Source organism: Carya illinoinensis, chromosome 9, assembly GCF_018687715.1.
Source record: "Carya illinoinensis cultivar Pawnee chromosome 9, C.illinoinensisPawnee_v1, whole genome shotgun sequence".
Lineage (NCBI taxonomy): Eukaryota > Viridiplantae > Streptophyta > Magnoliopsida > Fagales > Juglandaceae > Carya > Carya illinoinensis.
In genome coordinates this window covers 15,980,474-16,002,735 of record NC_056760.1, presented here as the reverse complement: position 1 = coordinate 16,002,735, position 22,262 = coordinate 15,980,474, and the positions used below count along the sequence as shown (strand labels likewise).

The following is a 22,262-nucleotide window of genomic DNA, read 5'->3' as shown; positions in this document are numbered from 1 at the left end:
AGGAAAAGGTTATCTGAAACCCGATTGATGTTATTTCTGTCTGGAAACAAGAAGAAGATTTCAAGAGACCTTGAGAATGTAGAAAGGCCGGTAAGTTCGCAACATGTGAGAAGTGTGAATCTTACCAGCCGTTGCGAATCTATTTCAGATCCACAGACAGAATAGAGAGTCGGGGCACTCTGTTTAAATGGATGTCCAGAAACATGGGCAACATATTGTACGCTACGCACATGAAATTGTCGTCGTTTAAGGGAGAACCCGGTGAGAGCGAAACAGAGAACCCGGTGATGCGAAATGAAAATTTTGGTGGACTGTTGTTGGTGTATAACCCTATAAAGGGAAATTTCAAACGGAAGATGAAAACTCATCTCTTACCGATTGTCCTTCTCGATGGAAGCCGCTTTACTCAGAAACCCACTTGAAGATGAATTTGGTGAATATATTGCAACCAAGACCCTGATGAGGAAAGGGGAAGGGAAAGGGCTGGTTTAATCAAAGTTCAGAACCACGTGAATGTCAGCCTTGGGACGTGAAGGCTGGTGGGCCCACGATAATCGGTCTCTTTTTCGTTTTCCAAGTTGAAAATTTTTTCATCTTCACTTTACTTCCAAACACATTTATATGGGCCCCACTGAGAATTTTTTAAAATCAGACTCTGAAATCTTTTATAAATAATTTTAACACTATTAACAAAAATCTCATAATTCTCATCTCATCTCAACCCCCAAACCAGCCCTTAAACTATCTATATATGGTTCTTTTAACAAAATTTAATGTTACCATCTTATATCTTTGACAACCACTGAATTGTTGCCCAGAGTTTTTTTGTTTGCAAAATTTGTAGTGATGCTCTCAAACCGCACCAACATAGGGGCGAGTCAATCTAGAAACCATCAATAATAGAAGATGATAATCGTGTAGATGTCATACTTAACCAAAATCTACAATAACTAAATCAATTACATACAAATCAGATAATGTAAAAATGACCAAAGTCATTAAAAACCTACAACATTATTAGATCAAGTCACTCCATACCAATTAGACAATATAGAATTTAAGACCTAAAACAGACCAACACAATATGGATCCATGACTTCTAGATCAAAACCTCTTTCTGAGTTGGTATATACATGAACAGACTTCCTTACATTTTTATCTCAAAGAGTAAACATCTATGCCTATTTTAATGTGCACAAAGCCATAAATTTCTTATGAACTTCTACCAAAATTGTGACTTCCATCTCTTATGAACAATTTTTATATTTGCTATTTTCAAATTCGTACAAAGTTCTTGAATGGGTATGGTCTTGCTTTGCAGAGTCTCAAAATTCAAAACAGCCACCCAAATATTATTTTCGTTGTTTTGAAGCATACCGATAATATCAACATGTGTTAGCTAGGATTATTTATCCACAATAACAAGGTGAGAACCGAATCAATCTCCTGCAATCTCTGTAATGCTCATAACACATGGAATCGAAAACTATTTAAATATTTATCATATTGAATGGGTATGAACAATTTCTACTACAATTGATGCTTCTAAAAAGCAAAAGTTTAGGGTTTAAGCTTTGTACCACAATTATCAAAGGACCAGGACTATGGCTCCAAAAATGCAAGCATGAAGGTGAGATCCATCTTCGGTTCTGTTTGACCAGTGAGATTTTCTATATAAGAATTTTGAATTTTAAGATTAAATATTAAAATATTATATTTTAATATTATTATTATTTTGAGATTTGAAAAAGTAAAAAAAGATTAAATTATTTATTATATTTTGTATGGAGATTTGAGAAAATAATAATGATGATATGAAAATTTTGTATTTAATATGAAAATTTTTTGTGGTCAAACAATACCTTAGTCTCGAGAAACCCAGGATAGAAAGTAGGTTTTTGTAAAGAGGAAGTGGATAGGTAGCTTGAACATTGAGGAAATTGTGGCGAGTTTTAGGAAATGGAACATAAACCTGGATCCCGCCATCCTTATTTCCTTGGTTTTACTCTCTTGCCATGTTGGCAGTGTGTTAAGAACATGGATCGAGAATAGAATTATTGTTTTATTTAATAATTAATATGCATACCAGAAATATATTTTTACATCTCACACATTTATTTTTTAAAAAATAAATAAATATAAAATTTATATAAAAAAATTAATTTTTAATAATAAATTTACTATTTTTTATAAAAAATACGTGAGAATTGTATATCTTAATTCTTTATCTATCATTAGTCTATCCATATTATGTACTGTCCAATTTTAATTAGATTTTTATTAGATACAAATAAATACATGGACTAATTCAAGCATTAATAATTTTTTATTAAAAAGATATAAAAAAATTTTAAAAGAAGAATAAAATTTTCTATTTTATAAAAATTATTTTTTTTTTTAATTTATATTATTTCGTTAAATATATATTTTACATATCTACATAAATTGAGATACGAATTTTACTTATAACAAGATTTTTTCTTTTTAATTTTGCTTATATTTCGTATAGGGTCTAGCTTTTAAAGTTTAAACACAACAGCAAGGGTGTGGCCTCCCGGCTCACGGTGCACGTGCAGCCGTCCGATGATAACCTGACGGCTCTGGTTCACTGACTGTCCTGCTCTGCATCTTCATCTCTCTCAATTCAGGGAACCCTAAAGCAAGCGGCTCTGTGTTTTAAATTTCTAGTGCTGAAACATCGGCTTGACCCATGGATTCAGAGTCTCTGGGTATAACTCTCTCACTCTCTTCGAATTCCTCCTAGTTTCTATACCTAATTTCCATGCCTTGTGATGCATTTTCGCCGTTGATTTCCGTTCACCTAATAATGAAAATTTCGGATTTTTTTGGGTAAGCAAAAAATTTGGAATTTCATAGCAAGTAAAAGTGAAGACTTTTATACTCTGATGAAAGCTCTCAAATTGGGAATTTGGGGTTGAATGAGCTGTTTATTGAGCTAAGAAGCTTAACAATAAACGTTGCTTTTTCGTTCAGTGGGTTTTGATGAGCTCAAGCTTGATGAACTTATTACTAAAGGCTCACTGGACTTTGACGAATGGGCATCACTGATTTCGCACACTGAGAAAAATTATCCTGTAAGTCTCATGCCCACGCCTCAGAATTTAAAATAGCGTTACCTTGTTGATCTGGTTTCCGAACACTGAATTGTACAAATGCAACCAACGTAAATTTTCTGTTTTCCTAATCGTTTCTTCTTTCTAGTTAATTAATTCATTAATGATCAGAATGATGCTGCTGCGAAACAGTGAAAGCAGATTCCTGCCTTTTTATAGAGGTCACTAGTCTCTACGATGTTATTTCTAGTTCATTGTATTCTATAGGCTGGAGTCCGGGAGGAGTTTAAATATTACTTGGTTGATTGGTTGGTGACCTTTCTTCCCTTGCAAACTGGTGGCTTACGCCTTAGGTGAGTGGCTTTGGGGGTTTACAATGAAGAGGATCATATTGGGAGGGGTAGCAATTATGAGTTATCTGCAGGAGAGGCAATTGGTACACCTTTTGGCCAAGAGAAATGTTTAGTTCACAAAGAGAGATTACAAAAATAATATTCACAAACTAATGTGGTTTGTTGGGTACATTAGGTTGTAAAATTCTTTTTAGTGTAAGTAGATCTAACGTATAAAACCCCTAGGGGTTGGCTCAAGTGGTAGGGGCCTTGGTCTTGGTGGTATGCTCCCTTTAGGTCTAAGGTTCAAATCCCTTTGGGTGCAAATAGTTTCTTGAGGTCATCGGACTAAAGGAACTTTCCTTTGAATTACCCGAGGTGCACTTGCGAGAAACTCCTTGTTGGGGGCCTGTGCACTCTCAGGATTGGTCGAGACTTTGTTCTCGGACACTTGGTGCCAATAAAAAAAAGATCCAACGTATCACATTTAGCCATGTCACTTTGTAAGCTTTACTTTTGTGAGATTGTTTTGTGAACCTAACACTTTGCTTTGGTTCATAGGTTGCATGAGTGAAGGTTTTGTATATGTATTGTGGTTTGGAATGCTGTTCCACTTACTTAATGCAATTATTTTTAAGATCATTATGCAAGTGGACAATAGGGACTTGGCCAGGATTATAAGTTTGGAGAGGCAGGTTTTAGGTCTAGAATAAATAGTTGAATTGAAATTTTCTAGGAACACCTTTAGCAAAATATAAAAAACCGAGTAAAAAGTAAGAAAGAAAAAAATAAATTTCAAACTTACATTCTTCCATGAATATTGGTAATTTTACATCTCCTTGTTCACTTTCAGAAAACTCTCATCTCATCTCATTTTAATCATTACAACTTTTTCAAATTCCCATACAAAATAAAATAAACAATTCAAAATTTTCAAATTCTAATACAAAAATAAAATAAACAATTCAACTTTTTCAAATTCCAATACAAAAAAATATTAAAATAATATATTTTAATAATATTTTATTCAACTTTCAACTTTAATCTCAACTTATCTCATCTCATCTCATGTTTGAAAACAAACCAGGTTGCTTTTCATATGTTGCAATTACGAGAAGAGGTTGAACTATGGAAACGATCTATATAGGAATTATAAAAAAGAGGTAATATATGCAAACAATAAACTAAGTTTTGAATTTTGCTGAATAATGTATAGCATTGATGTCATATATTTAAAAGTTTTTTTAAGTAGCGCAATTGCATACTAAGTAGTCAGCTATCTAGTGAACGTGGGGTTTTTTGTTAAATATGTTTCACCTAGATAATTACAAACTTTAAAAGAGATATCATCTAATGTGAATATTAGATTCGAATTTAATTTCTTGAAATAAAACAGGAAAAAAATGTAGTTACCATAAAATTTTAAATGAGACCAAATTCTAATTTGATTATATATAAGAAAGATCTATTAAAAAGTTGTTGACAATTTGACAATTTGTAAGGCACCCTTAAGACTGGACATTTAAGAGCATTGGCCAATGCCAATTATGAATTGTGGACAAGAACAAGAACAAAAATATCAAAAACTAAGGGAGATATACAAATTAGACAAGGTTATAATATATATATTTTTTGGGTCAGAGCCTTTGGGGGCCAAGCCTTGGCCTTGTCCCTGACACTAGATGATTGCTTTTATAGTCTTCCATATTCTTGCCCCATTTTTGGAATATCTTGATCCATTGAAAATCAGTATAAATTTTTATTAGGTTCTCTTGTATTGATGGCATTCTTCTTTTTTAATGCGATAAAAACTTCTCATGATCGCCAAGTGGTAGAGGTTTGGAAGATGGTACCCCTATGTCTTACGTGGTTTATATAGAATGAGAGGAATGGAAGATGTTTTGAAAATAGAGAACACTCATCGGCGGGGATTAGAGACCTATTTTTTCAATCTTTGTTACTTTGGGCTAATGCTATTGTATTAGAGGGGGTTAATTTTAACGACGTGTATGCTTCTTTCTTTGTTAGTAGGCTGTACTTAGGTATTTCTCTCTTGTATACCACCTATGTACTTGGGCTATGCCTAATTATAAGGATCAATAAATTTTCTTACTTACCAAAAAAAATAAAAAATAAAAGGAGAAAAGAACTGGTTTTACTTTACCACATTCTAACAATTGAAGATGTTGATCAATAGCGACACCTGTTGGAATTGTATGAATAGAAGATCTGAAAAGCTGGTCTTCAAATAAATAAATAAATAAATAATGGTGGAGCATCTCCTCTTTAAAAATGTTTAGTAGTGGGGGTTGGCTTTCCTGTTGTTTTCTGTGCATCAGGCGATGCTGGGGTCTTTGACAAAACTTATGTGCTGGAATGAGATATTTGGAAAATATACACTCGATTCTTGGAACATCACTTCTATGGTTGACTGGAATTGTTGTGGATGGAGAGTAATAGGCAAGCTTTTGACAGATATGAACTCCTTTAAGATCAAAATTTGCTTTTCTTAGGACTGTATTATTGTTGGAAGTTATCCTATTATTTTTCTCCTGATATGTTGAATTTGGTCTTCTATCTGCTAGTGCGACTTGAGTAGATTTCTGTTGCTTCTAAGAATTTCTTTTACAAGTTCATGATAATCTGCCTACTTTCCACCATTGCTTCAGTTACTACTTAATTGTTCTTTTTTTATGCTCCTAGATTGACTTGTATGCTGACTGCAAATAAGGTATTTTCTCCAAGTACTGCAGGATGACATTGAAAAAATATGTTCAGTTTATGACTCCTTCTTGTCCGAGTTTCCCCTGTGCTATGGATACTGGAGGAAGTACGCTGATCATAAAACACGCCTTTGTACTATTGACAAGGTTTTTGAAATCTTTGAACGAGCTGTTCAATCAGCAACATATTCTGTTGGCATGTGGGTTGACTACTGTAGTTTCAGTATGTCAGCTTTTGAGGATCCATCTGATATTCGTAGGTAATCTCAATATTTACGGGACTTGACTTTAGCTTCCTTAAATATTACTAACTGTACATATTATGAGACATGCAGAGTTGATGCTGTTGGAGTTCTCAGTGGTAGAATATAATCTTGAAGGCTGAATGATCCACATGACTCTCACTTAGAAATAGGAAATAATTTAATTAAAAGTTCTGCTTCCTAATCATTATTAGGGGGATGCTTATTATTCTCTAAAAAGTTAAACAGATGCGTACAGTATCATATTGCAACTCAACAGTGCACCTCAGACTCTGGTTACTCAGGTGCACGTATTACATAAGGCATGATTGACTGTTACACACACCAACAAGTTCTTGGGGGTTTTTATTATATAGATATTCTGAGCAAAGCTTGCCTGTGCTGAACTCTTCAATACCTTGTCTCTTCTTGATTAATGAGACAAATGTACCAGTTCAAAGGCAAATGATGTTTCCCTCTTGATATTCTGTCATAGATTGTTTCAAAGAGGCATTTCCTTTGTTGGAAAAGATTACTTGTGCCATGCTTTATGGGACAAATACATCCAATTTGAGTTTTCTCAACAACAATGGAGCTCCCTAGCGCACATTTGTATCCAAACTCTGCGGTTCCCAACCAAAAGGTTAAATCATTATTATGATCGGTATGTCTTGCTTTTCTTAATTTTGTTTTCTCTGGTTGCTAAGGAACTTAAAAGCTTATGAAATCAGAAAAAAGAAAAAGTTTCTATATGTGGTAGATTTGTGTCTTATTTTTATTGTTCAATGTGATAGGCCAATGAGATTGGATGCCTTTACTTGCCCAAAAGGAATTTGGACACTTAGTTCTCTTTTGTATTCTTTTCTGCACCCCCCCCCCCCCCCCCCCCCCCCCCCAAAAAAAAAAAAAAAGGTTATACTATTCCAACTTTTATTTTTAGCAATCAGTGATTCTTTCCAATATTTTACTGATACACGCTAAATTGACTTTATTGGTTAAACAACATCCAGCCTACTAAGTGCAGGATTTAATCGGTCTGGTAAATGATTGCTCCATCATTAACCAGACATATTCAATTGGTACAATTATGTATTTCTGCAAAGACTTAGAATCCCATGGTGTTCAAAATTTTTTTTTTTTTGATAAGTAAAAAGATATATATTAAAACATAAAGAGGGCAAGGCCCGAGTACACAGGGGGTATACAAAGAGCCTAGCTACAGACTAAGAGCTGCGAAGGGCAGCGTGAAGTTCAGTAAAGGTAGTGCCATTCAGTACAATAGAGGAGGCCCGTAAAACTAGAGTGTGGTAGAAGAAATCCCTAAGCCCTTCCGGTGAACGCTCCTTATCCTCAAAGCAGCGACTATTCCTTTCATTCTAGATGCACCACATTAGACAAAGTGGCACCATTTTCCAAATGTCTGCAATCTGCCCCTTTCCCTGAACACCTCTCCAACATGCCAACAAATCAATCACCTTTCTAGGCATTACCCATGCCAAGCCTAGTCTTGTGAAGATGTCATTCCATAAGACCGTAACTACTTCACAATGTAGAAGTAGATGATCCGCTGTCTCACTGTTGTGTTTGCACATGAAGCACCAATCTGTTAAGTAGAGACCACGTCTTCTCAGTTTGTCGATAGTCAGAATACTCCCATGAGATGCTAGCCAACCGAAGAAGGCAACTTTTAGAGGAGCCTTAGTCCTCCAAATGCACTTCCAAGGGAATGCAATGGAGGGGTGTGCCAATAGTACCTTGTAGTGGGAACGTACTGAGAATCGCTTGTTCCTCGTTGACAACCAGAGCAGATGATCTTCTCCATCAGCTTGTGGAGTTGACACTTGTAACGCACTGTAAAAATCAGCAATGTCTCCCAACTCCCAATCTTGTGCAGCTCGTGTGAATCTTACTGACCAATGGGTGGAATTAGAGAAGCTGTCCATATTGTCGGCAACTGTGGCCTCCTTATCGAATGCAATCCTGAAAAGAGAGAGAAAAGTGATCTTCAAGGCTACCTCACCACACCAAGTATCATGCCAGAAGCTAACTTGGTTGCCTTGTCCCACCGCCATCCTGCAATTAGTGAGAAAAGCTTCCCAACCATTGCGTATGAATTTCCACAAACCCACTCCATGAGCCCCTCTTGCTACATTGGAACACCAACCTCCTCGCAGGCTCCCGTATTTGCCATCGATTATTTCCCTCCAAAGAGCATCTCTTTCCCTGTGGTATCTCCATAACCATTTACCCAATAGAGCCTTATTAAAGGTTCTCAAGTTGCGGAGCCCCAAACCTCCATTAGCCATAGGTGTGCATCCCTTATCCCATTTGATCAAATGGAATTTTTTTACTTCCTCTGAGCTACCCCATAAGAAATCGTGAAAGGTCTTCTCCAATCTATGCGCCACACCTGCAGGCAAGGGGAATAGGGAGAGAAAATATGTGGGAAGGTTAGAAAGCTTGCTCTTGATAAGAGTGACTCTGCCTCCTTTGGATAGATAGAGTCGCTTCCAACCCGCAAGTTTGCATTCGATTTTCTCTACCACCCCATCCCATATAGTTTTGGATTTGTGAGGAGCCCCCAGAGGGAGACCAAGATTCTTCATAGGCAGGGATGACACCTTACAACCCAGAAAACCAGCCAATTCGCTTAGATTATCCACCACACCAACTTGTACGATTTCATATTTTGCAAGATTGACTTTGAGTCCCGAGACGGCTTCGAACCATAACAAAAGAGCCCTTAGGGAGCGAATTTGATCAGGGTCCGGCTCGCAAAAAATCAAAGCGTCATCAGCAAAGAGAAGATGGGAAACTGAGAGATTACCATGGGCGGAGTCGCCCACTGAGAAGCCTGAGATGAAACCACCCTCCGCCATTCCATTCAACATTCTGCTTAGAACATCCATTATTAAAATGAAGAGAAGAGAGGATAGAGGGTCCCCTTGCCGTAGACCCCGGGAGCTATTGAAAAAACCCTCAGGGGTGCCATTTACCAGGACAGAAAATCTGACTGTAGTGATGTAATGTTTTATCCATTGGCACCACCTTTCCCCAAAGTCGTACATGCCAAGTATGTACAACAAGAAGTCCCAATTTACATGATCAAAGGCTTTTTCCATGTCTAGCTTGCATAAGATACCTGGGTTGCCAGTTTTAACCCTACTATCCAAGCATTCATTAGCAATAAGGACAGAGTCAAGAATTTGCCTCCCTTTCACAAAGGCGTTTTGGGACTTCGATATAATCTTCCCCATAACTACACTTATCCGTCGAGCTAACACTTTGGAAATGATTTTATAGATCCCACCCACCAAGCTGATGGGGTGAAAGTCCTGCACCTCAACCGACCTTGCCCTTTTTGGAATAAGGGCAATGAAAAAGGCATTGAGACTTTTCTCAAATTTCAAGAAAGAGTGAAATTCGAGGAATACCTTAAAAATGTCCTCTTTGAAGATGTCCCAACTAGCTTGAAAGAATGCCATCGTGAAACCGTCAGGACCTGGGGCCTTGTCTTTATCCATCCCTTTTAGAACAGTGCACACCTCCTCCTCTTCGAACGGCCTTTCCAACCACGCTGCACTTGGTGCATCGATAGAGTCGAAAGTGAGTTCATCTACCTTAGGTCGCCAGGGGTGTTGCTCTTTGAGAAGCTGTTCATAAAAGTGCACGATGTGTTCTTTGATGGCTACCCTGTTAGAGATAGTCCTCCCTTCATTGTGTAGGACTTCGATGGCATTGGTTCTTCAATGAGAGTTGGCAACACGATGGAAAAAATTAGTGCACTTATCCCCTTTTTGCAACCAAAGGGCCCGTGATTTTTGTCTCCATGATATCTTCTCCATAAGCGTGATTTTTTCCAATTCAGCTACTACCACCGTCTTTATTTCCTTTTCGTTCATCATGAGAGCCCCCGTCACTTCTTTGTCCTCAAGTCTCTGCAATTCCTAAAAAAAGTTTCCTCTTTGATCATTTAGATTCCCAAAAATTTCCTTGTTCCATATCCTCAAATCATTTTTCAAGTTTTTAAGTTTCCCAGCTAAGACAAAGCTGGGGGAGCCCGAAATATGATAGGAGGACCACCAAGATCTGATTTTGTCCATAAATCCCTCCGTCTTCAGCCACATATTCTTGAATTTGAAGTATCTCCGCCCCTCGTGAAGACCCCCACAGTCTAGTAGGAGTGGAAAATGATCTGAGCAAAGCCTGGGGAGGCATTTTTGACATAGGGTGGGAAAGTGTGTCTCCCAGCAGGGGGAGACAACAAATCTGTCCAGGCGAGACCATGTCCTCCCGTTTGACCAAGTGTAGTTGCCTCCCGCTAGGGGAAGGTCTATCAAATCCAGCTCAAAAAGTAAGGTTGTGAAGTCGACTGACCCCGAAGTAGAGACCCCTGATCATTCACTCGAGAACCGAGTGGTATTGAAGTCACCTCCAATACACCAAGGACCCTCCCACCAGTTGCACAAACCAGCAATCTCGTCCCATAAAAACTTCCTGCTAATGTCATTGTTAGGACCATACACGCCTGCAAAGCCCCATTCAAACCCGTCCTCCAGTGACATAAAAGAACATGCAACCACGAACTCGCCAATGTATTCATCCACCAAATCAACTACTCTCTTGTCCCACATCACTATAATACCCCCTGATGCACCCTTGGAAGGTAAGCTAGTCCATCCCGCATAAACGCAATTCCATAAGTTTCTAATAATTGACCTGCCAATGTGTTCAAGAATTTGCCATAACGTATCCCTTGCAGTAATTTTTATTGTGTTTTCTTGTATCATGATCATACTGCAATGTTTTACCATCATTTTTCTATGGTCGGTTGTAGCATCTAAGTTTATACTTACCAGATATTAGTTCCATTTATTTTCAGTTTTAAGAAGTTGGTTGCCTCATGGGGAGAGAAAATGGAATTCCCGAGCATTTCTGCGGGTGAAGAATCACCGGCAGAACCTGTGCTTGATAGCAAAGCCCCTATTTGGTTTAAGAATGAGGAAATTTCTTGCATCATCAAAGACCTGCTGGATCCAACTGCTGGCTTTGCTAAATCTAAAGCTCTCCAAAAATACCTGTTGATGGGAGAATTGTTCTATAAGGAAGCATGCCAGTTGAATGAAAAAATTTGTTGTTTTGAGGCTAATATCCGGAGGTCTTATTTCCACGTGAAGCCACTAGATTCTAGTCAATTGGAGAATTGGCATCACTATCTGGACTTTGTTGAGATGCAAGGGGATTTTGATTGGGTGTGGTTTTCTATTATCCTTTTGTTTCCCCCTCCCGCTCCTATTGAAGGATATCTAAAACTTTTTATTGATGGCAGGCTGTTAAACTTTATGAGAGGTGCTTGATTCCTTGTGCGAATTACCCTGAATTCTGGATGCGTTACGTGGAATTCATGGAAACCAAGGGTGGAAGAGAAATAGCCAATCATGCAATGGACCGAGCAACGCTAAACTTTCTGAAGGTGTGTTCCTCATAAACAGATCTACATTTCTCCATTGTGAACACACCAATTTTGTTAATTACGTGATAATATTTTGTCTATTGGTTTTGTAGAAATTGAGAATTTGTTGCACCTAGGTTTCTTTTACATTAATGATTTTCTACTGCTGATCTGACAAATTACTACTCCCTCTATCTCTAAATTAAAGGAAAACTTCTTTTTGCACCTGAAGCTACTAATTGTTTTTTAAATTGCACCCCAAACTGCCAAAACCAACAATTCGGTATCCTAAAGTACCATTTTCTTTCAATTTGAACACCGTCAAACTGACCTGTTAAATATTACGGAATCTTGGACCACTGAGTAAATTGTCTAAAGCATCCTCTCTATAAATGAAAATGACCTTACTACCCTTCATTTACAATAAATAAAAAACCAAAATTTTAAAGGAGAGCCACCCATCACCATGGGTAGCCAGCCAGGGCCACCCATCAGCCCGATCTTGGCTGCCCATCTGGTGGACACCCTGGATGGCCTGATTTGGGCTGTCCAAGGAATGGCCGGGTAGGCATGGGTAGCCCTCTTTTTTCTCTCCAACTTTGATTATTTCATTTTATTATTATTGTTTAATAATTTAAATTATGACAAATGTAACATGTCAATGAATGAAGGCGCAATTCGATAGAAGGGTGGTAGTTTAGGGGTGAACAATGAAATTTCCCTCTAAATTAATGTCCCACTTAGAACCATAAAAGTTTTAAGTAACTATCCTACCTTAGTATTTCCACTTTCCAATATTTCTCTGTACTTTTAAATTGTTCTCGCAAAAAGTACAATTTAGGAAGGCTATTGGTGAAAGTGTTAAAAAAAATTTCTCGTCTTTCTTGGTGACAGACAGATATATTCTGGTAGCCATAAAAGGAAATATAGACTATTATTTGGGAACTTTTTTTTTTTTTTGGGGGGGGGGGGGGGGGGAAGGGTAAAAAAAAGAGAAATACTTTAGCCACAAAGAGATTATGCAAAAGTAAACTCACAAACTGATATGGTTTGATACAATACGTCATTGTAAAGTTACTTTTATTATAAAGTAGATTTAACGGATCACGTGAAGCCACATTAGTTTATGGGTTTATTTTTGTGTACTCTCTTTGTATATGTAGCACTTCTATAAAAAAACTTAAATGTTATCATTTGACCATATTCAATTTTATTTAACAGAATAAAAACTTGTAACTATGGAAACTATATGGCAAACGAAAATGATCATCGCTTTTTTTTTTGGGGGGGGGGGGGGGTTCATTTGACCATTTTCGTTGTTTTTTAACAGAATAAAAACTTGTAACTATGGAAACTATATGCGAAAACAATCATCTATAACGCTCAATGAACTCCAATATGAACTTTCTCCGAGTGTGCATATGATAAACTAAAAGAATCTTCTTTTTGATATGGTAAGTGATAAGATTCTGATTGAAAGATAAATCGTTGTAAAAATAACAAATTGCTAACTCTATCGGTGACTACTTACATTTTATGTTCTGTGAAATTACATGTGGAGTAATGCACTAGTCTTTTTTGATAAGTAAAAATAAGATTTTATTGAAGGCATAGCCTAACTACCCCAGGAGTATACATCGAACATGCCTAATTACAACTAAGCACTAGTGAGAGATACAAGCAAATCATGAAGATTGTCCACATTACAAATAATTGCCATGGCCCAACAAAGTAAATTATTGTAAGAAAATCGCTTCAGCTCATCCAAAGAACGCTCCATGTCTTCAAAGCACCTCTTGCTTCTCTCCATCCACAAACACCACATAATACAATGAGGGATCATTCTCCACACAGCAGCGATGTGGGCATTTCTCCTAATACCTGTCCAGCACTGGGCATTTCCCCTAACACCGGGCCACTTCACAATGTAAAAAAAGATGATCCACTGATTCCCTGTCTTTCTTGCACATAATCTAAAATGAGAAGACCATGTTTCCTCAAATTATTTGAGACGAGAATCCTCCCAAGAGATGCAGTCCATATAAAGAAAGAAATCTTAGGAGGTACCTTGCACCGAGAACTTTTTATTTCCACCAGGATTCCAAATCATCCTATCTTCCATCTCATTGTCAATTGACATAGCATACAACGAGTCAAAGAAATAAGCAAATATATCCAATTCCCAATCTTTAGCCACTCTCTAAAAACTAGCATTCCAATGGACAAAACCATTAGAGAACAACAATAAATCAGCCACAACAGCCTCTTTGTCAGTAGAAATTTGGTAGAGCATGAGAAACACCTGCTTTAGAGCCCTTTCACCACACTAGATGTTGTGCCAAAAATAAACGCCATGACCTCATCCAATCGTAAATCTGAAAAACTTGGAGAATCTTCCCCATCCAGCTCGAATATTTTTCCACAACCCCCCACCGTATGTGCCCCTAACTTCATTAGAACACCAGCCCCCCCCCCCCCCCCCCCGCCCGCCCGCCCGACCGACCGAATACTCCCATATTGAGAATCTATGACTTCTCTCCCCAAACCCTCCCCTTCCCTGTGATATCTCCACAACCATGTCCCCAAAATTGCTTTGTTAAAGACCCTCAAATTACGCACCCCCAACCCACCGTAAGGTATTGGCGAGCAAACCTTATACCAACCAACAAGATAGAACTTAGTTTCCTCCCCAATACCTCCCCAAAGAAAGTTATGAAAGGTTTTCTCACCTGCAGGTAACGGAAATAGGGATAGAAAATAAGTAGTGAGGTTAGATAAAGTGCTCTTAATGAGATTTAATCTACCACCCTTTGACAAATATATTTGTTTCCAACCAACCAATCTGCATTAGTCTTTGCAGGATGAAAATTTGAAATCCTTATGACATATAAGGGAATAGGTTTGGTGGTTGAGAGTTGGAGGCACTTGCCTTAAGGGGGATTTAACCTTTCGGGCATTGAAGGAGCATCTTAAACAAAACGCATTCTGTAGTAGTTTTGGTCAGCCAGTTCATTTAAATTTCAAACACTGTTCATCCTGAATGTTTGTCCATATCAAATTTCCGTTTTTTTAACGGGACATCATTTTATTTCTGCTTAGTACTTGACTCATATACCCCACTGGCCGCTGGGCTTGAACAGGTAACCTCACCTATCATCTCATTCTCATGCATGGAGGAGGGAAGTGCACTAACCCAAAATTCAATGGCTTAAAGGGACACTATTAATGCACTTTTATTGTTAGAAATACTTGGTAATAACTCACGCAAACTTCCAAAACTGTACCTAAGGACATTAGAACTCAAACAAAGCAAAGGGCATATCAGGAAATTACTATTTGTGCCTTTTGAATACCTGGAAAGTTTCTGGGACATGCTAAATAGTAATCGTATATAAATGATTGCAGATGGAGATATTTTTCAAACTCAATTAGCATGTAGATTAAAAGGACTAAAATATGCTAATCAATTTTTAATGTCTTGTTCACTTAAGAAAGATGTTGGGCAATTTTTATTTTTGGATAGTTAATAAGAGAAATTTATTCCAAGTAAATAGGCATAGCCCAAGCACACAGGATGTATACAAATGAGAACACCTACTTACTGGCTAAAACAGAATATAACTAAAACAAAACATTACAATCATTCCCATTCCTTACAAGATTATTCACCCAAAAGCTTAAGAGTACTAAGAAAAAACTCCCTAAGTTCCCCTATAGAATGGGCACAATTATCAAAGCACCTCCCATTCCTCTCTAGCCATAAACACCAAAGTAAGCACAGGGGGATCATCTTCAGCACTGCAGTACTGTTACTTCTCCCCTTGATACCGTGCCAGCAAGCAAAGAAATCCACCGCATGCATGAATTTAACCGGCACAACAGGCTAAATCTTCTTTCTTGCAGAGGACATCTGAAGCTTCTTAACCAATTAGGCAAAATGTGGTGTTTCAAATCCATGAAAAGCTCCATTAAACTCGAAAATAGTTATGCATATACTCTTATGCTAAAACTCATATGCTTATGGGGAAACTCTGCTTTTAAAAGTATGTCTTTGTAAGTTCTATATGGCTTTGGTGGGTCAGGTCATGAATATGGGGTTTACTCCTCAGGGATGGGTTTGAAGGACTCTGCCATAGTGAGGTTTTAAGTCATAAAAAAAAATGTAAGTTTGCATTCTGTGATTACAATATATTTATAGTCAATGGTGATAATAAGTTTCTGCAACACAATCAAAATGTAAATGACTTATTTGAGGAAAGATGCAGACAGATAGAAGTGTTTTTTTTTTTTTTTTTCTTTTTTTTTTCTTTTGCCCGGTAAAAAGGGGTAGGAGGGGGCCATTGGAGGTGGCTTCCCTAGTTGGGTTTGATCATAGCAGCACACTTCCTAGTGGACAGAACTGACTGAATTTTGCACACGGTGATTGCAGGATTGATACTCTCTTTTACATAATTAAATAAGCAAGAAAGTGGTTATTTTTTATTTGCTTCGAGCTTTGACAACTTATTTCTTTGAGAATTGTCACAATGGACCTGTTCCTGGCACCACACATGATGACGAGGCTATGTTTTGAAGGTCCCTGAAACTAAATTGAGCATACAGCTGCAAAAATTAAATGCAGAATGCTTGCGTTAATTAAATATGTTTACTGACGTAATATTTTGCTATGTTTGACGGATTGAAAAATGTATATATATATTTAATTTTTCTCTTTCAGTGAAATGGTAACTGCTCAAATGACAGATTTGGTAAAGGAATGTGCATTTTTGGTTACCATGGATGTTGGATTTTTTTACAATGAATTTCCTTGTATGCAATTCAAGCTAGTGGAAATATTAATCTAATTCGGTCAATATGGGAATATGCTGCCTGCCAAACAATCTAATTTGACACCAACGAAAACTATAGCTTAATTATCATAGCTATAGGATTTTTTTTTTTTTAATTATCAAAAAAAAAATTATCATCGCTTTTTTAATGTGATAACATTTTGAACTGACACCGTATTGAGCAATTTGAATATTTTTGGATGCTCAGAAGAACTTGCTAATCTTTTCTTCTCAATACGCCTTGTGAAGACTTCAATGGCATTATGAAAATTGACTTAAATCATAATGATCTCCACTATTTACATTACTCTAATTACGTGACTAGTCAATGAAACACTGAACTTGCTTGATTGCTTGTTTTCATAGAATGCTTTGAAGCTATTGCTTTATGCATGACTGGTGATGTTAATTTCCCTCCTAACATGTTCCCTGCAGAGAGTGCCAGTTATCCATCTTTTCAATTCTAGGTTTAAGGAGCAAATAGGAGATACATCAGGGGCCCGTGCCAGTTTGCAGCAATGTGAGTCAGAATCAGCTTCCAACTTTGTGGAAAATGTGAAACTGAAGGCTAACATGGAAAAGCGTATGGTGTGTCCCTGACCTTTTCTCCTATTACCATGGCTACCTGCCCTTTTATCATTCAATAGGAAAACTTTACTGACTAGATTTGTTTGTGTTCCAACACTGCCAGGGAAATTTTGATGCAGCTTCTAATGTATATAAAGAGGCAATAGAAATGGCTGCTACAAAGAAGATGTTTCATACTCTTCCCATTTTATATATTCACTTTTCTCGTCATGTATATGTGGTAGGTGATTTATGCAGGCCCTCTCCCCTAACTTTTCCATTTTTTAGTCTTATCAATTACTACCTGTGTACTGATTCAAGTTTCAGATTTGTTTAAAAACTTTATGTTTATATTTACTAAGTACTTCTTTATTGACTGCCAGTCTTGCAATCATTTTATTCTGCTTGCCAGAATTAGCCTTTCTTGTTCTGCATAGAAATATCAGTTTATATTTTTTCCTGTGTACTCAGTTTGGGTTGTCCCTTTTGCATTCTTAAATGAAATTTTGTTACTTATCAGAAAAAATCAATTTAGATTTTCAAAACGTTATATTTGTGTTTGTGTATTTTTGTGTGCTTGTCTGTGCCTGAGATACCGATACATCGATTTAAGTTTTTTTTTTTTTCCCAGATGATTTTGTATAAAACTTTGCACTTGAGGAGAATATAAATATATAAGTCCATGCTATGCTTTTCTATGAAGGATTTTTCTCCCTCATAGCTCCTTTTGTTTAATTTTTTTTAAGAAGATGACAGTATCCCATAATTGTATTAATAACCCTCACTTGTAGCTCCTTTTGTTTATGAATACTCTGTTCTTTTTCGTATATCCGACCTTCTGTGTTACTTTTACATGTGAATGCTGATATTAGAAATGGTTATTAATTGTTATCCTTGTCTTCTCGGTTTGCAGAGAACTGGTAGTGCAGATGCTGCCAGAGATGTCTTAGTAGATGGTGTCAAACATGTGCCTCACTGCAAATTACTTATAGAGGTTCTTTGTTCTTTTTCCATCTAATATTGCTTTGAACCAAAACTGTTGCAAATTAATTGGTCTCAATCCAGGCACGGGTGTCACAGGGAGGGGGCTGCCTTGGGTGGGTGGCCCCACCCTCTCGGGCTGGTGGCCCCTGCACTGGATAACCTGTCCAGGGAGGAAAGGTCCACATCCTCCTACAGCCCTGCCTGGTTTGCAGATAAATCAGCATAGGGGATTTTCGGTGATCTCAATCCATAGCAAATATGAATATCTGTCAGCATCAAAGTTTCTATTAAATTTCAAATTATCTGTTATACATATTTGAAATGCTGAAGCACAAATGATTTACAGTCTTTACACCATACAAGAGCTTGTTTAAGGGTTACAACCAAGGTGAGTTGCCAAAAATATATTAAAAAATTAAGTGTTGCTTAAAATGCTTGATTGTTACTCCTGCAGGAGTTGATAAATTTCACAATGATGCATGAAGGGCCAAAGCATAGGAACGTGGTAGAATCTGTGATAGCTGATGCAATATCTTCAGGACTGAGTGTATCTCAAGGATTGAATGCAAAAGATGCAGAGGATATTTCAAGCTTGTATTTAGAGGTCAAAATCTCTCTTTTAACTTGTATATTACCGCAGTGTTTATCATTCTGTTCAATAGGTTTCTGTGTGGGAGTGTGATCCCCCCATAGGATAAGATTGAGGGTAGGTGGTGTATGGGATCCCACATTGCTTAGGAAGGAGAAGTTCTTGCTCTTTATAAGGTTCCAATGGGGCTTCAATTGTATCATTGACTAGTCCTTTTGGAGTATAGGCCATGTGGTTTGGGTCTTCCATTGGGGCGTTACAAATAGTATCAGAGCATATCCCAACCAGAAATGTAGGACTTTAGTCATGCCACCTACAACAGACAGGCCCGACGAGAACGTCAGAAATTTAAGAGGGGTAGATTGTGATACCCCCATATGATAAGATTGAGGGTAGGTGGTGTATGGGATCCCACATTATTTGGGAATTAGAAGTTCTTGCTCTTGATAAGGTTCCAATGGGGTTTCAATTGTATCATTGACTAGTTCTTTTGGAGTATAGGCCATGTGGTTTGGGTCTTCCATTGGGGCGTTATAAGGAGTGAGTTCATAGCTGATCCTGAAATTGCGTCTTTGCACTTACGCTGAAACCCGCCGAGACTTTATTGTATGGTTACCAGTTTACATGTGTTTCTACTTTTAAAAGTATAACACATGTATCTATATTCACCTGTTACGTATGTATGACAGTTTGTTGACCATTGTGGAACTATCCATGATTTGAGGAGGGCGTGGAACCGTCACATACGATTATTTCCACACTCTCTAAGGATTGCTCCTTATAGGCACCCAGCTACAGGTACAAAAACCTTGGAACCGGCTAAGGAAGGAAGAGAGGAAACTTCTGTTGCTAAATCTTGTCAGCCATCTGGAGATTCTTGTTCTAACCTCTTGATCCAGCTCTCTTTACAAGAGAAGAAATTGTCACCATCGGGAAATCGTGATAATACTCAGTGTGACCATGCTCCAACCAAAGTAGTAGAACAGAAACTGCCATCTTTGGAAAATGATGATAATCGGTTTGAGTTGGTTACTATTTGCCAGCATCTATCAGGAGAATCTGATAGTAATGTACAGGAAATTGTAAAACAGTCATCCCCAGAAGATTTGGAGTGCACCAGAGATGATACTGCTGAAGCAGATGTACCACCTGGCGATGTAGCACAAGAGCAACTGGTGTCCCCAGAAATTCCTGATCAGCACAGGAGAGAGACTCCTGAAGATTCCAAGCAGCATAGAGAATATGCTTACAAATTGAACGCATCATCAGTTGACTTAATTAGTTATATCGCTTATGAAACTGAATGCGTACAAGATTCACATGAATACTTAAGAGAATATGATGTTCAGGAACAATGTGGCCATGAGTCCGAACAGGACCTGAAGCAACCTTTGTTGGAGAATCTCTCCTTGGTCACTCAGAAGGACAGATCCCCAGTCTCAGTTCCCTCTACATCTCACAGGTGTGAAGCTCCAGAAGAAACTTGTGTGTTGCATGGAAGCTTGCTAGAGAGCAGTTGTGATGCTAGTCCAGATGGTTCCTTGTGCAGCCCATTAGGTTCACAAGCTTCTGCCAGATCTGGAATGGAAGCGGTCAATCCCTCATCTTCATCAAACCAGCAAAATCTTACTCCAGCACAAGCACTTAAACAGCCACAGGTTCCTGCAAACACTGGTGGAAACTGGCGTCAAAACAATAATACTGATAGAATCCATAGACAGTCTAAATTTGGCGTTCGTGGGCATTCACAACGGAAACTGCATCAAAAGCGCCAGAACTCTCCACAACAGTACCCGCGGGCTGAAATGGATTCTCAAACGCCTATAAATCAAGGTTATTCCAATCAGCCTTTGCCTTCTCATAATGCACAAGTTCAGCAAAGCGGTGAAGCACAAAATCAGTATCAAGCAGCAGCTGCTCATGCTAATTTAACAACACACATGTGGCCAATGCAAAATGTGCTGCAGCAGAATTTTGCCACCGCATCCGAGTCTCAACTGCCTGCTCCTCATGTTGCTTTGCAGACATCTCAATATTCAATGCAGAACAGCCAAGAATATAACCAGGCGTGGCAATATTATTATTACCAGCAGCATCAATTTCTTCTACAGCAGCCTAATCAGCAGCTAATGCAGCAGCAGTATCAGCAGCAACTGCAACTGCAACAACATTACCAGCAACAGCAGCAGCAGTTGCAACATCTTCAGCAACAACAGCTACAATACAATCAGCAGCAACAGTTTCAGATGCAACACCAACAATTTCTACCGCAGCAACAACAGCATCAACTTTACGTCCAACAGCAGCCACAGCCACTACAACAGCAGCAACAAGAACTAGAACAGAAAGAACACCAGCAACAGAGTACTCCATCAGAGGTTGAAGCATAGAATGTTAACCCAACCATTATCCACAGGATCTTACAGGAGAAATGCCATTAATAAAATAATACAAAGTCGTAAGTTTTTGTTTCTTTGCAGTTTTTATAGGTTAAATGACAATGTCTAACTTGCTATGCTGCCTGGGCCAAAGTTCCATATTTGAGAGAGCGCTGGCCAGGCGCCTCAAAGCAACTATCATTTCTCTTTTATTTTTATCCTCTTTAACATTTTTTGACGTGATATTAAATGATTGGCTGACAATGATTTTAATTCGTTGAAATATTTTCATATTAGTTGGATGGATTATGAGTTGGAAGCAAAGTGAGAAAGGTCCCTTGATCAAAAAAGTCATGAACAGAATATTCCTTTTTAATTTTTAGTGTTGGAATTGGAATATTCCAAATATAGACTACAACTTTCACTTCAAGGTTGTTTCGATACAAGAAGACTCTCAACTCATATTATATCATCTCATCTAATTATTAAAATTTTATCAAATTTTGACACAAAATATAACAAACATTTTAATATTTTTAAATCTCAAAATAAGAATAATATTAAAAAATAATATTTTATTTAACTTTCATCTTGACTCACATTATCTAAGCCTTTCTTTCAATTTTAAATAATTATTTTTTAGCATCTTTGAAGAAATATAAATGCTAAACCCACTGAATGTGGGTCTTGAATTTGTGTCTTGATTCCTTTTTTTTTTAAATTTAATGATTAAGGAAATATTTTTTAACGATAGGAAATTTTTTATTTGTAAAAAAATATTTAAGAATATAAAAAAAATGAATGAAAAAAACCTAAAAAAAAACTTTTTTTTGCCTTTCTCGGTAGTTCCTCGGGCTAGCACTGCTCTTGAAGAAAATGTAGTCAGCACTTTTTTTCCTTTAAATTTATTACAATACAAAATTTCCAAAATTCTACTATCGAGCATACATTATTTTCTTGCGATGCCGACAATCGTGACAATTAGATTGTAGTTTTTATCTTATTATAAAGAGAAAATGAACTTATATGGAGATTAAGGAATTATTTATATAGTGAGATGAGGTGAGATACTTTTTAGTTAAAAGTTGAATA

At 37.5% G+C, this 22,262-nt stretch overlaps 1 protein-coding gene across 4 annotated transcripts; it reads left to right on the top strand.

Annotated features, from left to right (window-relative positions):
* The first annotated feature begins 2,500 nt into the window (after positions 1–2,500).
* On the top strand, positions 2,501–21,472 carry LOC122275513 (alpha-protein kinase 1). 4 transcript variants are annotated; one of them, XM_043084612.1, is made up of 11 exons: positions 2,501–2,729; positions 2,995–3,095; positions 6,160–6,389; positions 6,868–7,014; positions 11,254–11,623; positions 11,701–11,844; positions 17,088–17,240; positions 17,344–17,460; positions 18,133–18,213; positions 18,658–18,807; positions 19,482–21,472. In XM_043084612.1, exons 1-11 carry the CDS (start codon positions 2,711–2,713, stop codon positions 21,180–21,182), a joined length of 3,213 nt encoding a protein of 1,070 aa, XP_042940546.1. In that variant the 5' UTR covers positions 2,501–2,710; the 3' UTR covers positions 21,183–21,472. The 4 variants fall into 4 exon arrangements, with proteins under 4 accessions (XP_042940546.1, XP_042940545.1, XP_042940547.1 ...); XM_043084611.1 differs by having other exon boundaries at positions 2,502–2,729; positions 6,868–7,035; XM_043084613.1 differs by having other exon boundaries at positions 2,722–2,850; positions 6,152–6,389; positions 6,868–7,035.
* Positions 21,473–22,262: the final 790 nt, after the last annotated feature.